Raw genomic sequence first — 15,143 nt, 5'->3', positions numbered from 1 at the left:
ATTTTGTGAGTCCCCATTAGGTGTGCTAAATCGAACCCTGGAATATCGACCCTTCATGAGTCAATCTTCCAGTAAGGGTAGACAGATCCCTTCGGCATTTAAGTCCTTTGTGAATCTAGGCCTCAGTCTCTGGGACAGAACTGGCTCAGTCAGGTTGTGGAGATGCTGCTAGTTCCCTGCCTCCACAAAGTTCTGAAAGACAAAGTGCTCTGAGATCCTTCATGGGAAAGTGTCAGTGACCACACTATTTACCTACTTCTGCTTTAAACACCCCAGTGGGCATCTCAGGCTCCTTGTTCACACTGGTTTAATGCCAGCAAAACGCCATTAAGTTCATTGCAGACACGCAAATATAAAATTGGTGTCATGGAGTAGAGATAGGGCCCATTAAGGATGTCACTTGATTGCCTCTTTGACCTTGGGCAAGTGACAGGAGCTCTCTGCCTCACCTGGCCAGTCTCCATCTATAGGATCAGGAGGAGAGGAATTTAGATAGCAAATGGACGTCAGCAACTGCTCAAGGCCTAAAAACCATAAACCCCAAGACTGGCAGAGTGGTGTGTTTTTTGTAGGATGTTTTCAGCATCACTGTCCCTTAAAGGGGTTCTCTAAATCTGAACAGCATCTGGAACATGCACACAGCAAAGCAAACAGGTGTCTCCTGTACAATACAGCAGGTTTCGTGTTAGTGGGAGAGATGCTGCTTACCCATTTCAAACCCATTAGTTTGAAAAAGCAATGTCAGGAGTCTTGCTCAGGCCAAGGACTCTGGCTGATTGTCCCACAGCCTCTCAGGGCTCTGTGTTTATGCAGCTTTCCATTCAAATGAGAAGTGAGGGCCGAGCGCCGCTGGTGAGGCATTTGAGCTGAGTTCATTGAACAGGATCGAGCCCTGATTTCAGACTTGGTGTGGCTTTTCTCAAGTGGGAGATGAAAAATTCCATTTTCCTCCCCCTTCACAGGTTGTGGCCTGGGAGGGGATTCATCCCCTTGCATAAAGTCTACGTTAACCCTCTTTAAACCCTGACTGCATCACGCACTTTGCAAATGAAATTGCCCTTTCCCCCACCTACGCCTGGGTGGGACTTGGCCTGTGTTGCACTTCTTTGCCAGTGCTCAGCACCCAAGTAGCCACGAGGAGTGGAGCTCTCAGCACCGACCCATTGTGTTCTAACAAGGGAAAGCCCGGACGGAAGCACCTGCAAGGATCCATCTGCTGGGACAGAGACTTAAAACACAGGGCTGGGAGTCAGGAGTGTACAGTTTTGTTCCCAGCTGTGCTAAAGGTTTCCTGTGTGATCTGGGGCAAATGATGCAATCCCATTTTGCCACAGTTACCCACCAGTACAATGAGGAGAATAGCTTTGTGCTTTGGTATTGCCATGGTTTGTAACCTAGGCCTGTGCTTAGATGGTCAGGTACTATGACAATGAGCATGTACATAGAGAGTCTCCACCGCATCCCAGGAATGGTTCCCTTCTGCAGCCGGTTTAGCTCAGCTTTACGACCAAGCTTGCAGTGGGAACAGGGGTGTGGATGCATGGTCCAGTCCTGCTTTTTATTTCAGGAGTAGAGCAGTCCCCGTTTTCCAAGATGGGAATACTCAGGGAAATAAAGGCTTAGATGATCAATCCCCATGGCTGTGGCCCTCAAGGGAAAAGCACCACCTGTAGGGTTATGATGCATGCATGAGAATCCAGTGTATGAGATCACTAAGTCCTAAAATAGTTCTAGCCCACTGACCAGAGCCTATCAGGAACTGACTGCTCTCTGTGGGTCCAGGGGTGTGCTGTGAGGTATCTGTGGTTATTGGTGAATGGTACAGGCTGAACCTCTCTCATCCAGAACTCTCGTCTGACAACATTTCTAATTGGGCATGATTTTAGTTAGCCAGACAACCACTTATCATGGGTGTGGCCAAGTTTCCAGTAGTCCCATCAAGTTTATTTACAGCCACCAGTCCTGGCTGTCAGGATACCTCTACATTAGCCCCTTCTTTTCCGAAGGAGTATAGTAATGAGCGAGGCCGGAAGATGCTAAAGAGGCACTGCCATGAGCATGCAGTGCCTCATTAGCATAATGGCAGCTGCGGCAACTCAAAAGTGCCACTTTTGAATCACATGCTGCCCATGTAGACGGGGGCCTTTCAAAAGGACCCCCCAGTCTTTGAAAGCCCCTTATTCCTAGAACCAAATAGGAATAAGGGACTTTCAAAGACTGGCAGGTTCTTCAAAAGGCCCCTGTCTACACAGGCAGCATGCAATTTGAAAGCAGCACTTTCAAATCGCTGCAGCCACCATTATGCTAATGAGGTTCTGCATATTCATGGCAGTGCCTTATTAGCATCTTCCGACCTCGCTCATTGCCATACGCCTTCCAAAAAGAAGGAGCTAGTGTAGACATAGCCTCAGCGTTCTGTGCTGTTACTTAGTTGTAATTTACCCCTAAATGTCTTCTGAGAGCCCAGTAAGCAGCGGAAGTGTTGGTAATGCTGCTAGGCAATATTGACCTCCCATGGTCCAGCAAATTCTCTCATTTGGCACTGGTCAGGTCCCTAGGGTGCTGGACTAGAGAGTTTCAACCTGTACCAGCAAAGGGCAATGGTGGCTTATGAAGGCAGGATAACTGATGTTTTATATCTTACGTTGTGCTGGTAGTTGGACAGCCTCTCGGGGGTGCCTGTGCGGTTGTAGGTAAGCACAGATTGGATGCTTTGGCTTTTTCCCATGTGAGCCAATCACCCATGTAAAGAAAAGGGTCTCCTGGTTATGACCATAAGCAGTTTAGCCAAGTTTTAGACGATCACAGCAAGATTTCAACATTGCTCTTCATTACTCCAGGAGAACTATCCCCAGAACAAAACCTACCTGTCTGCTTCATCCACAGGGAGCCCTTCCATCTCAAACCGGCAAGAGCAGCCGTAGTCTTCAAAATCCCGGGGGCAAAGACCTGTTACACACCTCATTTTGTTCACAAAATGGAGCAGGGCAGGAAAGTTAGTGAACAAGGACTGTAGCCAAGTGAAGTGAGAACCTAGACAGTCTAGGAGAGAACAGACACAGGAGGATGGTATTCAGAACTGGACAAGACCTGGATTAGACTATAGCTCCTGGGGTGCCCCCGTGTGGATTTAAATGCAGGCTCAGAGTCTAAGGCAGGGGTCCACAAGCTTTTCAGGGTTGTACTCCTGTTACCCTGGGCTGGAGCTGAGCCTTGGCATGTGGGGGCAGGGGGATGTGGGCAGGGGAAAGGGAAGCTACATCTGGGGGTAGGTCCAGATACGGAGCTGGAGCCAGGATCTGAGACTGAAGGCAGGGCCAAGGTGAGGTGCGGTGCCATGGCTGGAGGCAGGGCCAAAGCAGAGCTGGAAGAAAAGCAGTCCTGGGTGATATGCCCTCCCCAACACCAGTGGCTGGCCCGGGCCCTGTCACACGCTCTGTACATTTTGCATCTCCACCCCCCTGAATGTTTCTCCATGTGCCCCACAGACTGGGAGCCACAGGTCTAAGGATTGACATAGGGCAGCAGCTATTCTCGTGGGGCCTCAAGACCTGCAGACAATTCAATCCTTAGATAGTAGCTTTAAGGAAAATGTACAGTTTTGAGAGATTTTTCTTCTCTTTTTTATAAACAAAACCCACACTATGTTTAGTGCCGAAAATACCAAACCATGAGTCTGTGCTTACCAAAAAACAATGCAACGCTGTCCACATTCTGAAAGACCCCATTGAAGAATGTGACATTGTCTAAAGCAAAAGCATAATAAAAAGTGTGAAAATGTATACCCCTGTATCAGGATATGTTGCTCCTATTGATTTCAGTATGTTGGTTTCGATGGGAGGCATAATACATCTACAGGTATGCTACAGCCTACACAGCACAGCCTACACTGAGCATTCAAAAATTGAGTCAAGTGTCCAAAAATCTTTGGTAATTTTTTCCCTCTTCTTTTTGAGCCTTTATGGTGTCTTATGTCATGCTTTGCTCTGCAGTGGTGGCGGCCTGAAAGCAAATTTTTAATAGGCAGCTTGAATGATGGACACTTATAGAATCACCTGACTCCAGGAGCTGGGTTTTTAAGAAACTTCCACCAGGCATGTTATTCGGTGGTCAGAGATGTTGTTGACAGGTTTGGAGGCATGCCGATATTTTTTACAGCTAGTTGAATAGCTCTTTTTCAGGCCTTTTAAACTTTTTCAGGCACAGTAATTGGAAAATTATGTTGATATCCCTGGATATTGAAGCCTTGGCATGCCTAGAAGAAGTACAGCATATTCAATAGCAGTGAAAACTTTCTTCCCAGCATCCGTTCATTCCAATATAATTGGCAACAAGTTTGCCCTGTTTCCAGGTTCTCGGTGTGCTTGTAACTCAGGGAGAGAGCACAGCTGTCCCTGACAGGTTGGGGGCCCAGGGCAGAATCAGCTCTGCTGGGCAGCTGTGAGGGAGAGAGGAGAGACACTGCTTTAAGTGACCTGGGCCCTGGCTGGAGGATAGCAGGTGTGTCTGGATGGCCACCAGCCCCACCTGTTCAGAAGGAGGGCAGTGTCAGAGAGAAAGGAAGGGGGCAGACTCAAATGGCTGACAAGTCAAAGTCTGGAAAGAACTAGCCAGTCCAAGAGGAATTCTGATGCCCACCCTGAGAGGAGTGAAGAGCCATTTTGGTGGAGCCTGGAGCAGCCACAGAGAGAAGGATTTGTCTTTAATCTGCTTGGAAGTCCCAGGCCTGCATGTAGGGTTCCCCTGAGAACTGGCATCTGCGGGTTGGGAGGCAATATCCCTAAGCCTGGTTCTTTCCCTGTTCATGGTGTGTCCCTGCTTTTAGAGCTTTATTGGGAAAACTCCTGCCCCAGCCAGGCTGTTAGCCCAAGCTAAATCAGCTATCAGGTGGCAAGTTCTGCTCTGGCTGGTAGCCTGGGGCTGTCTGCCCTGCTGTGACTGTCTCTAAGCACTAGGGCAGGTGCTCAGAGTTAGTTATAATTTGCACCCTGTGCTACGCTCCCCAGCAGAGACAGAAATAGTACCCCAAAAGTTACTTGAGTAAAAGTGCCCCTGTTTTTACTTCTGGATATGTGAGTACAAACAAGATACATGTGTGTACTTTTACTCAAGCAGTTTTTCAGAGGGACACCAGTGACTTGAACTCAAGTACATCCCTCCAAATCAGCTGTACTTTTACTAATGTAATTTTTGGGTACCTTTTCCACCTCTGCTCCCCAACATTGAGGGGAGATGGAAGCAGCCTGATTCCTGCATGAAGGGGATGCCTTCCAGCTGTGACTGTCAACCCCTCTTCGATGATGGAGGCATTCAGATCTAACTCTGAACCTGAGGATCATTCATGGAGTTGTGAGTGCACCAGCATTTAGATAGGGAAATTGTTCAGGAGGCTCCCTATTCTTTGAATGGTGTCCTTCAGCCCAGGGGAAGGGTCTGGGGATTGTATTTCCTGTAGTTATAAAACCTGTGATGGGACCAAGTGTGGGTCATCCGGGCTGAACCGAGCCAGCCAAGTTACTAATTGCTTCACAGAAGCTATTTACGTCCCAGTCATGAAGGCCCCATAGAAAGTTCACATACCAATGGGACAGTAAATGTGACTCTTGCTCTAACTGGTCACATGTCTAGGGAACTTCAAGGATATTATTAGCATGAACAGGCAAGAGTACTGGATCTCCCCATTATGCTTTATTTACTTCCTGTTTAATATGTTTACTCTCTTCAATATACATTGCACTTATTTCTTGGGAGCCTTCCACCATCTGGTGAGGGTTGCCCTGTGGCTAGAATGTCCCTTCCAAGCTGTTCTAGTGACCCTGTCAGGAAGGAATAAGGGGGCAGAGGCATGGCCAATTGCTTTCATGTGGATGTTACACCTTGCTAGGGTGGAGGAAGGTTCCAAGTGAACCCAGTCCTGTCCATCAAAACTCTTAAGGTGTTTGGTGTAACCCAGCTCTGAAGAAACACCTCTAGAGGAACAGATATGTGTCATTTGCTGTACTCATCTGATCCTTTCTTTAGAAACTGCCAAAAATATCAGCTGGAGTTGTGATTTTTTATGTGAATATGTGTGTGCCAGAAACAGGAGTGGGCTTGTCTTTTGGCTACACAGACTCCAAATGACCATCAAGAAATTCTTCCATTCTATAATCTCTGGGATTTAAAAACAAATCCACTGGAAGTTTTTTTGGCTCAATGGTTAAGATATGGTTAAGACCTTGAAACTAAGAAGTTCACTTAACCTCAATTTTTGAACTCTCTTTTCTTCTGAGAGACAGGTATGATTTAACAGCTTCACAGGTAAATTCCTTCTTAGTTAGAATCATAGAATCATAGAAGAGTAGGACTGGAAGGGACCTTGAGAGGCTATCGAGTCCAGCCCCCTGTCCCCACGGCAGGACCAAGCACTTTCTAGACCATCCCTGACAGCCATCTATCTAACCTCTTCTTAAATATCTCCAGTGATGGAGATTCTACCACCTCCCTTGGCAATTCGTTTCAGTGTTTGATCACCCTGACAGTTAGGAACTTTTCCTTCATGTCCAACCTGAACCTCCCCTGCTGCAATTTAAGTGCATTGCCTCTTGTTCTATCCTCAGAGGCAAGGAAGAACAAGTTCCCTCCCTCTGCCTTATGACACCCTTTTAGATACCTGAAAACTGCTATCATGTCCCCCCTCAATCTTCTCTTTTCTAAACTAAACAAGCCCAATTCTTTCAGCCTTTCTTCATAGGTCATGTTCTCTAGACCTTTGATCATTCTCGTTGCTCTCCTCTGGACCCTCTCCAATTTCTCCACATCCTTCCTGAACTGCGGTGCCCAGAACTGGACACAATACTCCAGCTGAGGCCTGACCAGTGCAGAGTAGAGCGGGAGAATGACTTCTCGTGTCTTGTTTACAGCACACCTGTTTATGCATCCTAGAATCATGTTTGCTTTTTTTGCAACAGCATCACACTGTTGATTCATATTTAACTTGTGGTCCACTATAACCCCTAGATCCCTTTCTGCTGTACTCATTCCTAGGCAGTCCTTTCCCATTCTGTATGTGTGACACTGATTGTTCCTTCCTAAGTGGAACACTTTGCATTTGTCTTTATTAAACTTCATCCTGTTTACCTCAGCCCATTTCTCCAGTTTATCCAGATCCTTTTGAATTATGACCCTATCCTCCAAAGAAGTTGCAACCCCTCCCAGCTTGGTATCATCTGCAAACTTAATAAGTGTACTTTCTTTGTCAATATCTAACTCGTTAATGAAGATATTGAACAGAACCGGTCCTAGAACAGACCCCTGTGGAACCCCACCAGTTATACTTTTCCAGCAGGATTGAAAGCCATTAATAACTACTCTCTGGGTATGGTTATCCAGCCAGTTGTTCACCCATCTTATAGTAGCCCCATCTAAGTTTGTATTTGAGTAGTTTATTGATAAGTATATTATGTGAGACCATGTCAAATGCTTTACTGAAGTCTAGGTATATCACATCCACCGCTTCTCCCTTATCCACAAGACTCATTATTCTATCAAAGAAAGCTATTAGATTGGTTTGACATGATCTGTTTTTAACAAAACCATGCTGGCTGTTCCCTATCACCTTACCACCTTCCAATTGCTTGCAGATGATTTCTGCTCCATTATCTTTCCTGGCACTGAAGTTAAGCTGACTGGCCTGTAGTTTCCCGGGTTATTCTTGTTCCCCTTTTTATAGATGGGCACTATATTTGCCCTTTTCCAGTCTTCTGGAATCTCTCCCGTCTCCCATGATCTTCTAAAAATGATTGCTAAAGGCTCAGATACCTCTTCTATCAGCTCCTTGAGGATTCTAGGATGCATTTCATCAGGCCCTGGTGATTTCCAGGCATCTAATTTTTCTAAGTAAATTTTAATTTGTTCTTTTCGTATTTCAACTTCTAAACCTACCCGTTTTTCACTAGCATTCTCTATGTCAGGCATTCCTTCAGATTTCTCAGTGAAATCAGCACTCTTGCCACAATAAACTCACATGGGTGGTACAAATTCTTTACTAGTCAACTCAGGAGAGCACGCCTGGGCTATAGAAGAGCTCGTTTTGGCTCTGTGCGTGTTGGTTGGTGTTCCAGCAACACCAATGATGCAGTATTTGATAGAGGAGCCAGATCCTCCTCTTGCACTGTTGTCAATCAAGAGGAGTTCCACCAAAGTCAGTAGACTTGTATCAAGGTAAAACAAATGCAAACAAGAGCTAACTCAGGTGCTGAGGTTATTTAACCCCTGCTAAAGGTCCAGTATAATGAATGAATGCAACCGAAACATTGTTTTTAGATATCTTGCCCAAAAGGATTACACCCTGGTGCCTCTTCATGCATGAAAGTATTGGTAACAAAGGAAACTTTAAAAGTTCTTACTCAGATTTCTTTCAGGTGCAAGTGGAAGTTCTGGTAGATGGGCTGAGGGCACCGATTCTTGGCCACCTGTCTCACCAAACATATTCAAGAAGAAAGGTTTTGAAAAGGAATATATACGTACCACATTGGAGGTATTCACATGAGCTATGACAAGCTGACTGTTTCCATAGTCCCATTTAGTTCATAAATCCCCAGGACCTTCCTTTGTTAGATTTTCATGGCTAGGGAAAATGTACTCTGAAGCTCCCTTGCTGAATTTGAACCTCCTTTCCCTTTGTCTCCTGTGCGTGAATGTCCCTTTCTGTGGAATTCTTTTCTTAATTCTCCCTGAGCTTCAGGCCTAACGTCCTTCCTCACGGAATCAAGTCAATGCTTGCTGGCTACAACTCAAATGATATCATGCCCAGTTCATGGTTTGAAGCAGTATTACGAGAAGGTTAGCAATCTGCCAATATATCTTTTGAGAACGAATGGCCTAAGCTATTCATTGCAAGGTTTACTTGAGAGATTTCTTGTTCGCTGTACTTCTGATGGCTTCAGTGGGTAGCCTAGACACCAGTTATTTGCACATACTTATTGAGTTTTTTTCAAGTCCCTATTATTATTATTATTATTCATCATTTATAATACAACCGTGCCTAGACTACAGCAAAGTCAGGGCTCCATTTTGTGAGGTGACTACCCCAAAGATCTTACAGTTTACAAATTTGCTCCTCTCATTTTTGTTGTCCACGCCAGTCTGCTGTTTCTGCTTCTTCATTTGGGTTATTGCTGCCTGCCTCCTTTTGACCAAAGCAGAATCTTCCCACATTTACTTTTCTGTTAATAATATTGTGCATTAGGTGTAAATTATTTTGAAATTCTTCATTCCAAACTTGGTGCCATCCAAATGGCACTGAAGTTTGGAAAAAGGGCTATTCTGAAAGTTCTGTTACCCCTCGTACGAAAGGGCAGTGCTATTTCAGTGTGGGGAAAAGCCATGGCATTGTATCCCAAAATAGCAATCGCCATACAGAAATAGCCCAAATGTGCCAGGAGAGCCGTGTATTCCTCTGAGCTCCGGTGAGAGTCTTTGGGGTAAACAGTGACCCAGGTTGATTATCATTCTGCTCGTAACCAGCTGCTTGTCTCCAACCAGCAAAGTCCTTCTCATACAATGTGACCTTTGCAGAGAAAGAGAAGTAGTGCCCTGAATCCTTGATAGCAACAAGGAATTCAAATAACTAACTAAAATGATGGGAACCCATTAGCAGGAGTGTCATTTAATAGTTCACCTGAATAAACTGATTTAGTTCAGGCTTTCAATTCAGCAAAGCTGTCGTTGATTTGTAGGCTGGTCCCTCCCCTGCTTTTACAATGATAAAAATCCTTTTGCTATGTCACATTTGTTACGACAAATGTTCAAATGGCATTCATCAGCATCACTCGGTTGTAGTTTTGCACCAGCTGCAGGTCTGGATCATGGGGTAAAATTTTCAAAAGCACCTAAGCTCCTTCACTTTCAATGGGACTTGTGCACCCAAGTCATTTAAGCACTTCTGAAAATACCACTCAAATATTTTAAGGCTATCATTTTCCCAAGAGCATAAGTCTGGTGTCTGAATCCCATTGATTGTCGGTGTATTAAGGGTATCCAGCTGCTGAGTAACCCTTTGTAAAGTCCAAACCAAATCCATGATTCTGAATCTGAAAGCAAAGCTTTTATAAAGGACAAGAGCCTTAAACTCTTGCAGACAAGATGCAATTGCTCCAGCATGTTTCACAGTTGACTTAATTCTTTTTAACAAGTTTAATTAGATGAACATATTTCCCTATGCTGGTAAAATTACTTATGTTCAAGTGAGGTCAACAGCAATCAGTTGTACAAACATTCAAATTAACATTGAGTTGACTGATGTATCTGTGTTAAAAAGATGTATCTGTGTAACTGGATTCTTTCTACATAACCTCTTATCTTTCAGGGCGTAGGATTCCAATGCAAAGGGCTGACACACACATGCCTTCAGGGGGGCTGACTGACCCAACCTTCCTGCTGGGACTCCCTCCCCTTCCCAAGTGGAACCCACCTCTCCTGGTACTTGGCACAGTATCTTCCTGGGGGAGCATATAGTGTGGACATGCAGGCTCACATGCTCCCTCCCCAGATTTCTGTCAGGGTTTACACCAGAAGGAGACTAGCAGAAGCCTTTCAGCACTGTGCAAGAGGGAAGAGACTGGAGCTGATTCCAGCCATGGGGAGGAGGGGGAAAGGACGATCTTTTACAGTTCATTTCTGCCCCTCCCACCACTGCTCCCATGTGACTGGAAGCAGCTTGGCCCTTTTCTTCCCACCTAGTATCAAAAGTCAGCTAACATGTCTAGGCTGCTGCTGGCCGACCAGCAAAACTTAACCTCCCACACCTCTTATCCCCAAGTTACAGAGTGGGCAGGAAGGGATTAAGCCGTGCACCAGGGACAAGGGAACCTGACTGCAGGGACTTCCATGAACCCAGCAAAAGAAATCAGTCAGCAGAGGAAGATGCTTAGGGGATGGAGAAGCCCCATGTTACCGAGGAGCAGGACCAGGCCTGGCAGGGGCAGGGTGGGTGAAGAGGGTGCCACACCTCTGACCTGAGGACTGCTGTGGACCTTACAGATTCAGGGTAGGAACAGGCTGGAAATCTCTCCTCTCCCCACCTGCTAGTCCAGAGCTTAGCTGAGGGGCAGAGAGGCTTCTCCATGCAGGGCCACTGATGGGAGACATCTAAGGGATGCAAAGAGAGCAGTTGCACCCAGGCCCAGCATTTCAAAAGGGCCCAGAGCTCTGGCTGCCACTGCTGAAGTAGCAGCAGGAGTGGCTGGAACTCCAAGCCCCTTTGAAATGCCGTGGAGGTCTGTGCCACCACTCCTCACGCAGCTCTGAGGAAGCGGGGGCAGGAAGGGAGCAGAGCTGACTGCCCTAAGCCACTCCCCTTCTGCCCTTGGTCCCTCCCCTTCTGGGGATGGGGAGCGGGGCCCCCCCCTCACCTTGTACCTGGGCCCATGGCTGTCAGCACCACTGTCCCAGTGCCAGTGACGCATGAGGATTTTAGCACATGCCGAGTGCAGTAATTCCTGGCAGGTGCCCCAGGCTGGAGGGTCTCAGGCTTTCCTGGGTGCCAGCCCAGCCAGAGGAAAGAGCGTGCTGGCCAGGCTATTGTAAGCTCAGTGGTGAGATCAGGGGCTGGCTGTCTGCGCAGTACTGGAGTGGAATGCATGTCACAGGAGAAGGGGGATAGAAGAGGAGCAGGGCTTGAGTAGGGAGTTGAACAGCCAACGCAGGCAGAGGAGATCAAGGATGGCAAGTGCAAGGGGCTGATGAGTGAGTAGCAAAGGCAACACATAGCCAGCTGCAGCCTGCTGCTTGCCCCACTCACCAACGACCCGAGCTATCGTGAGCTAAAACCAGGGTTGGAGATGCGGGGTGAGGCGGGGGCTGCTCTCTGGAACGCTGGCACATAGCAAGAGCTACACTGACACCAGCAGGGGGAGCTGCTGGTCCTACCTGCTACATATTCATCCTACCACCAGCCTTGGACAACCTCGCCCTCCTTGGCCACTGCCCTCCTGTCACCACCCATGGTGGGCAGGCAGCTGGAAAGCAGGAATCTGGCCAATATCCAGAGCCACCCAGACTGATGAAGGAGAGATGGAAAATATGGAACAATTTGCCCATTTTTAAGAGAAAGTCAGGACACCCTGCAGGAGGCCTCACATATGTGACTTTCCCTTTAAAAACAGGACATCTGGTCACCCCAAATTTAATTGGCACAAAATTTCTAGCACAAGAATATCTGCAGGCTCCTGGAGATGTTAGGAAATAGTGTCAGTCCCTCAGTAATTATTTGACTGTCCTTTTTCTTTTTATAACCAGTAACGACATTTCCAGTATCCAGTTAGTATCAAAGGGAAACCAATGTCTCTTCACGAAAGGAAAGGACTCCCCACATATTTCCTTCAGTACATACAAGAGAGCCCAGGATCTGCAGTGAACAATTTTGTTGACAAAGTTAACCTTTTCCCCAAGTAGACAGTGATTTTTTTCACTAATTTGTTAATTAATGTCTATTCCAGTGGCACCTAAAAGCACTCTGAGGATATGTCTGCACAGCAGCCTTATCCAAATTAGTCTATTCAGTAACAGCTCTTCTGAAACAGGTTATTTCAAAATAACACTGCTACACACAAAAACGCATTTCAAAATAGCACTTAGCTATTTCGAAATACAGCATCTACACACAATAGAGCCTGTTTTGAAATAGATCCGCTGGATGTGCTGTGGCTTATTTCTAAATAGGCTCTATTCCCCGTGGCCGCATCTACACTACTACCCCTTTCGGAAGGGGTATGTAAATGCTGCAGATCAGAAATGCTTATGAGGCTCTGATATGATATTTGGCGCCTCCTTTGCATAATACCAGCCACCTGGAGCATCGAAAGTGCTGCTTTCTAATTGAAAACTAGCTGTTTAGACGGGGTTCCTTCAGAAGAAAACCCTAATTTTGAAAGCACCCTTCTTCCCAAAAAGAATTGGGAAGAAGGGTGCTTTGAAATTGGGGTTTCCTGTCAAAGGAATCCCATCTACACAGCTAACTTTCCATTCGAAAGCAGCACTTTCAACACTACAGGTGGCCACTGTTATGCAAATGAGGTGCTGAATATTCATATCATCACCTCATTAACATTTTCGATCCACGCTATTTACATACCACTTCCCAAAGGGAGGGATAAGGTAGCAGTGGCCCATCTTAACAGCTCCTCTTTTGAAATAGCTATTTCAAAGTAGGCGCTATTCCACGTGGAATGAGGTTCACCTATTTTGAAACAAGCCAAATGTATTCTGAATTTATTTTGAAATAGTAGTAGCATCGTGTAGACGCTAAGTTAGTTATTTTGAAATAACAGCTGGAGTTGGGGCTCCAGTATGCTGTGTACTAAACAAAATCCATAGTAGAGAATAATCCCCCTCCCCCACAAAGGCTTACACAGTGCCACAGAATTTAGCTAGTCTGAATTATTCAGTGAATAGTTGAAGGCCCTGGTCCCTGACTGATCCTACAATAAGCTCCATACAGGTGGCCACATGAAACCCAATTGACTTTATTCAATGCAGCATCTGGGCCAGTGTAGGGATAGTTTACCTGTCAGTTGCTCAAGAATTACCTGTTGCAAACCCTGCTTTAATCTTTGCTGTTGCCTTTTATAGCGTGAGATTGGTCATTAGATAAGCAAAGGTATTGCTGCACCCTGCTCAGATGAATTCCAAACACACAAGCTACGTCTATACATGAATGCTACATCAAAATAGCTTATTTCAATGTAGCGACATCAAAATAAGCTATTTCGATGAATAACGTCCTCCAGGGCTGGCAACGTCGACGTTCAACTTCGACGTTGGGCAGCACTACATCGAAGTTGGCGCTGCAGGGGAGCGTCTACACACCAAAGCGGCCCACATCGAAATAAGGGTGCCAGGAACAGCTGCAGACAGGGTCACAGGGAGGACTCAACAGCAAGCCGCTCCCTTAAAGGGCCCCTCCCAGACACACTTGCACTAAACAGCACAAGATCCACAGAGCCGACAACTGGTTGCAGACCCTGTGCATGCAGCATGGATCCCCAGCTGCAGCAGCAGCAGCCAGAAGCCCTGGGCTAAGGGCTGCTGCACACGGTGACCATAGAGCCCCGCAGGGGCTGGAGAGAGCGTCTCTCAACCCCTCAGCTGATGGCCGCCATGGCAGACCCCGCTATTTCAGTGTTGCGGGACGCGGATCATCTACATGTGCCCTACTTCAACGTTCAATGTCGAAGTAGGGCGCTATTCCCATCTCCTCATGAGGATAGCGACTTCGACGTCTCGCCGCCTTATGTCGATTTCAACTTTGAAATAGCGCTCGCCACGTGTACACGTGGCGGGCGCTATTTCGAAGTTGGCACAGCTACTTCAAAGTAGCTGACATGTGTAGACATGGCTACAAAGAGCTATCAGTAGGATCACACAAACACTTTCTACATGCATGCTTGTTCTAATACACTGTTCCATGAATACAAAGAGAATGCACAATAAGTTCATTCCTGCCGTAGAGAGATTCCTAGTTCTGGAAGTATTTTCCTTCTGAAGTATAGGGAAGGACTCTGAAATGCAGTACTTCCTGAACCAGCATTTGCATGAGGTTTTTATATAATTTCCAATTTCATAAATATTTTTATGAACAAAATTTAAGTAAACATATAGGCTACATCTACACTACAGCAATCTTTCGGAAGTTCTTCCAGAAGATCTCTTCTGAAAAAAACTTCTTTTGACAGAGCATGTCCAAACACAAAAAATCAGATTGAAAGCTTGATCCGCTCTTTTGATAGGGAGTGTCCACACAGTCCTGCGCATTCAAACGACTGCACCAGGGATTGAACAATCTGGTGCCATGAGGACTGATGTTTCGAAAGAAGGGCCTGTGAAACATCTACACATGCCTTTTTTCAAAAGAAGCTTTTGAAGGGTGCTGCTCTTCCTGAAACAGGAGCTGAAGAGGGCTTCCAGAAGAAGAGCCATGTTCTTTCAATTTAGGATCTAAAGAACGCATTTTGCTTGTAGACACTCTGTGTGTTCTTTCAAAAAAGGGTCAGATTTTCCAAAAGAACTTGCTAGTATAGACGCAGCCATACATGCACCCAGTTTTTCTAAAAGCAACGTTGTAACAGATATTTCTGTACGAGTAGTGGAAAGGTAGGTAGGCA

At 46.1% G+C, this 15,143-nt stretch overlaps 1 protein-coding gene across 1 annotated transcript in view; it reads right to left on the bottom strand.

Annotated features, from left to right (window-relative positions):
• The window catches only part of LOC142008421 (otoconin-90-like), a 100,075-nt gene that overhangs the window by 25,187 nt on the left and 59,745 nt on the right, over positions 1 to 15,143 (bottom strand). The window contains exons 14-16 of the mRNA XM_074985613.1: positions 8,388 to 8,453; positions 3,687 to 3,746; positions 2,868 to 3,042 (exon numbers count right to left, since the gene is read on the bottom strand). Coding sequence (XP_074841714.1) covers positions 2,868 to 3,042; positions 3,687 to 3,746; positions 8,388 to 8,453 — 301 coding nt within the window. The remainder of the gene's footprint in view (positions 1 to 2,867; positions 3,043 to 3,686; positions 3,747 to 8,387; positions 8,454 to 15,143) is intronic.

Source organism: Carettochelys insculpta, chromosome 2, assembly GCF_033958435.1.
Source record: "Carettochelys insculpta isolate YL-2023 chromosome 2, ASM3395843v1, whole genome shotgun sequence".
Lineage (NCBI taxonomy): Eukaryota > Metazoa > Chordata > Testudines > Carettochelyidae > Carettochelys > Carettochelys insculpta.
The sequence above is the reverse complement of the archived record's forward strand: the minus strand, read 5'-3'. Positions and strand labels throughout refer to the sequence as shown.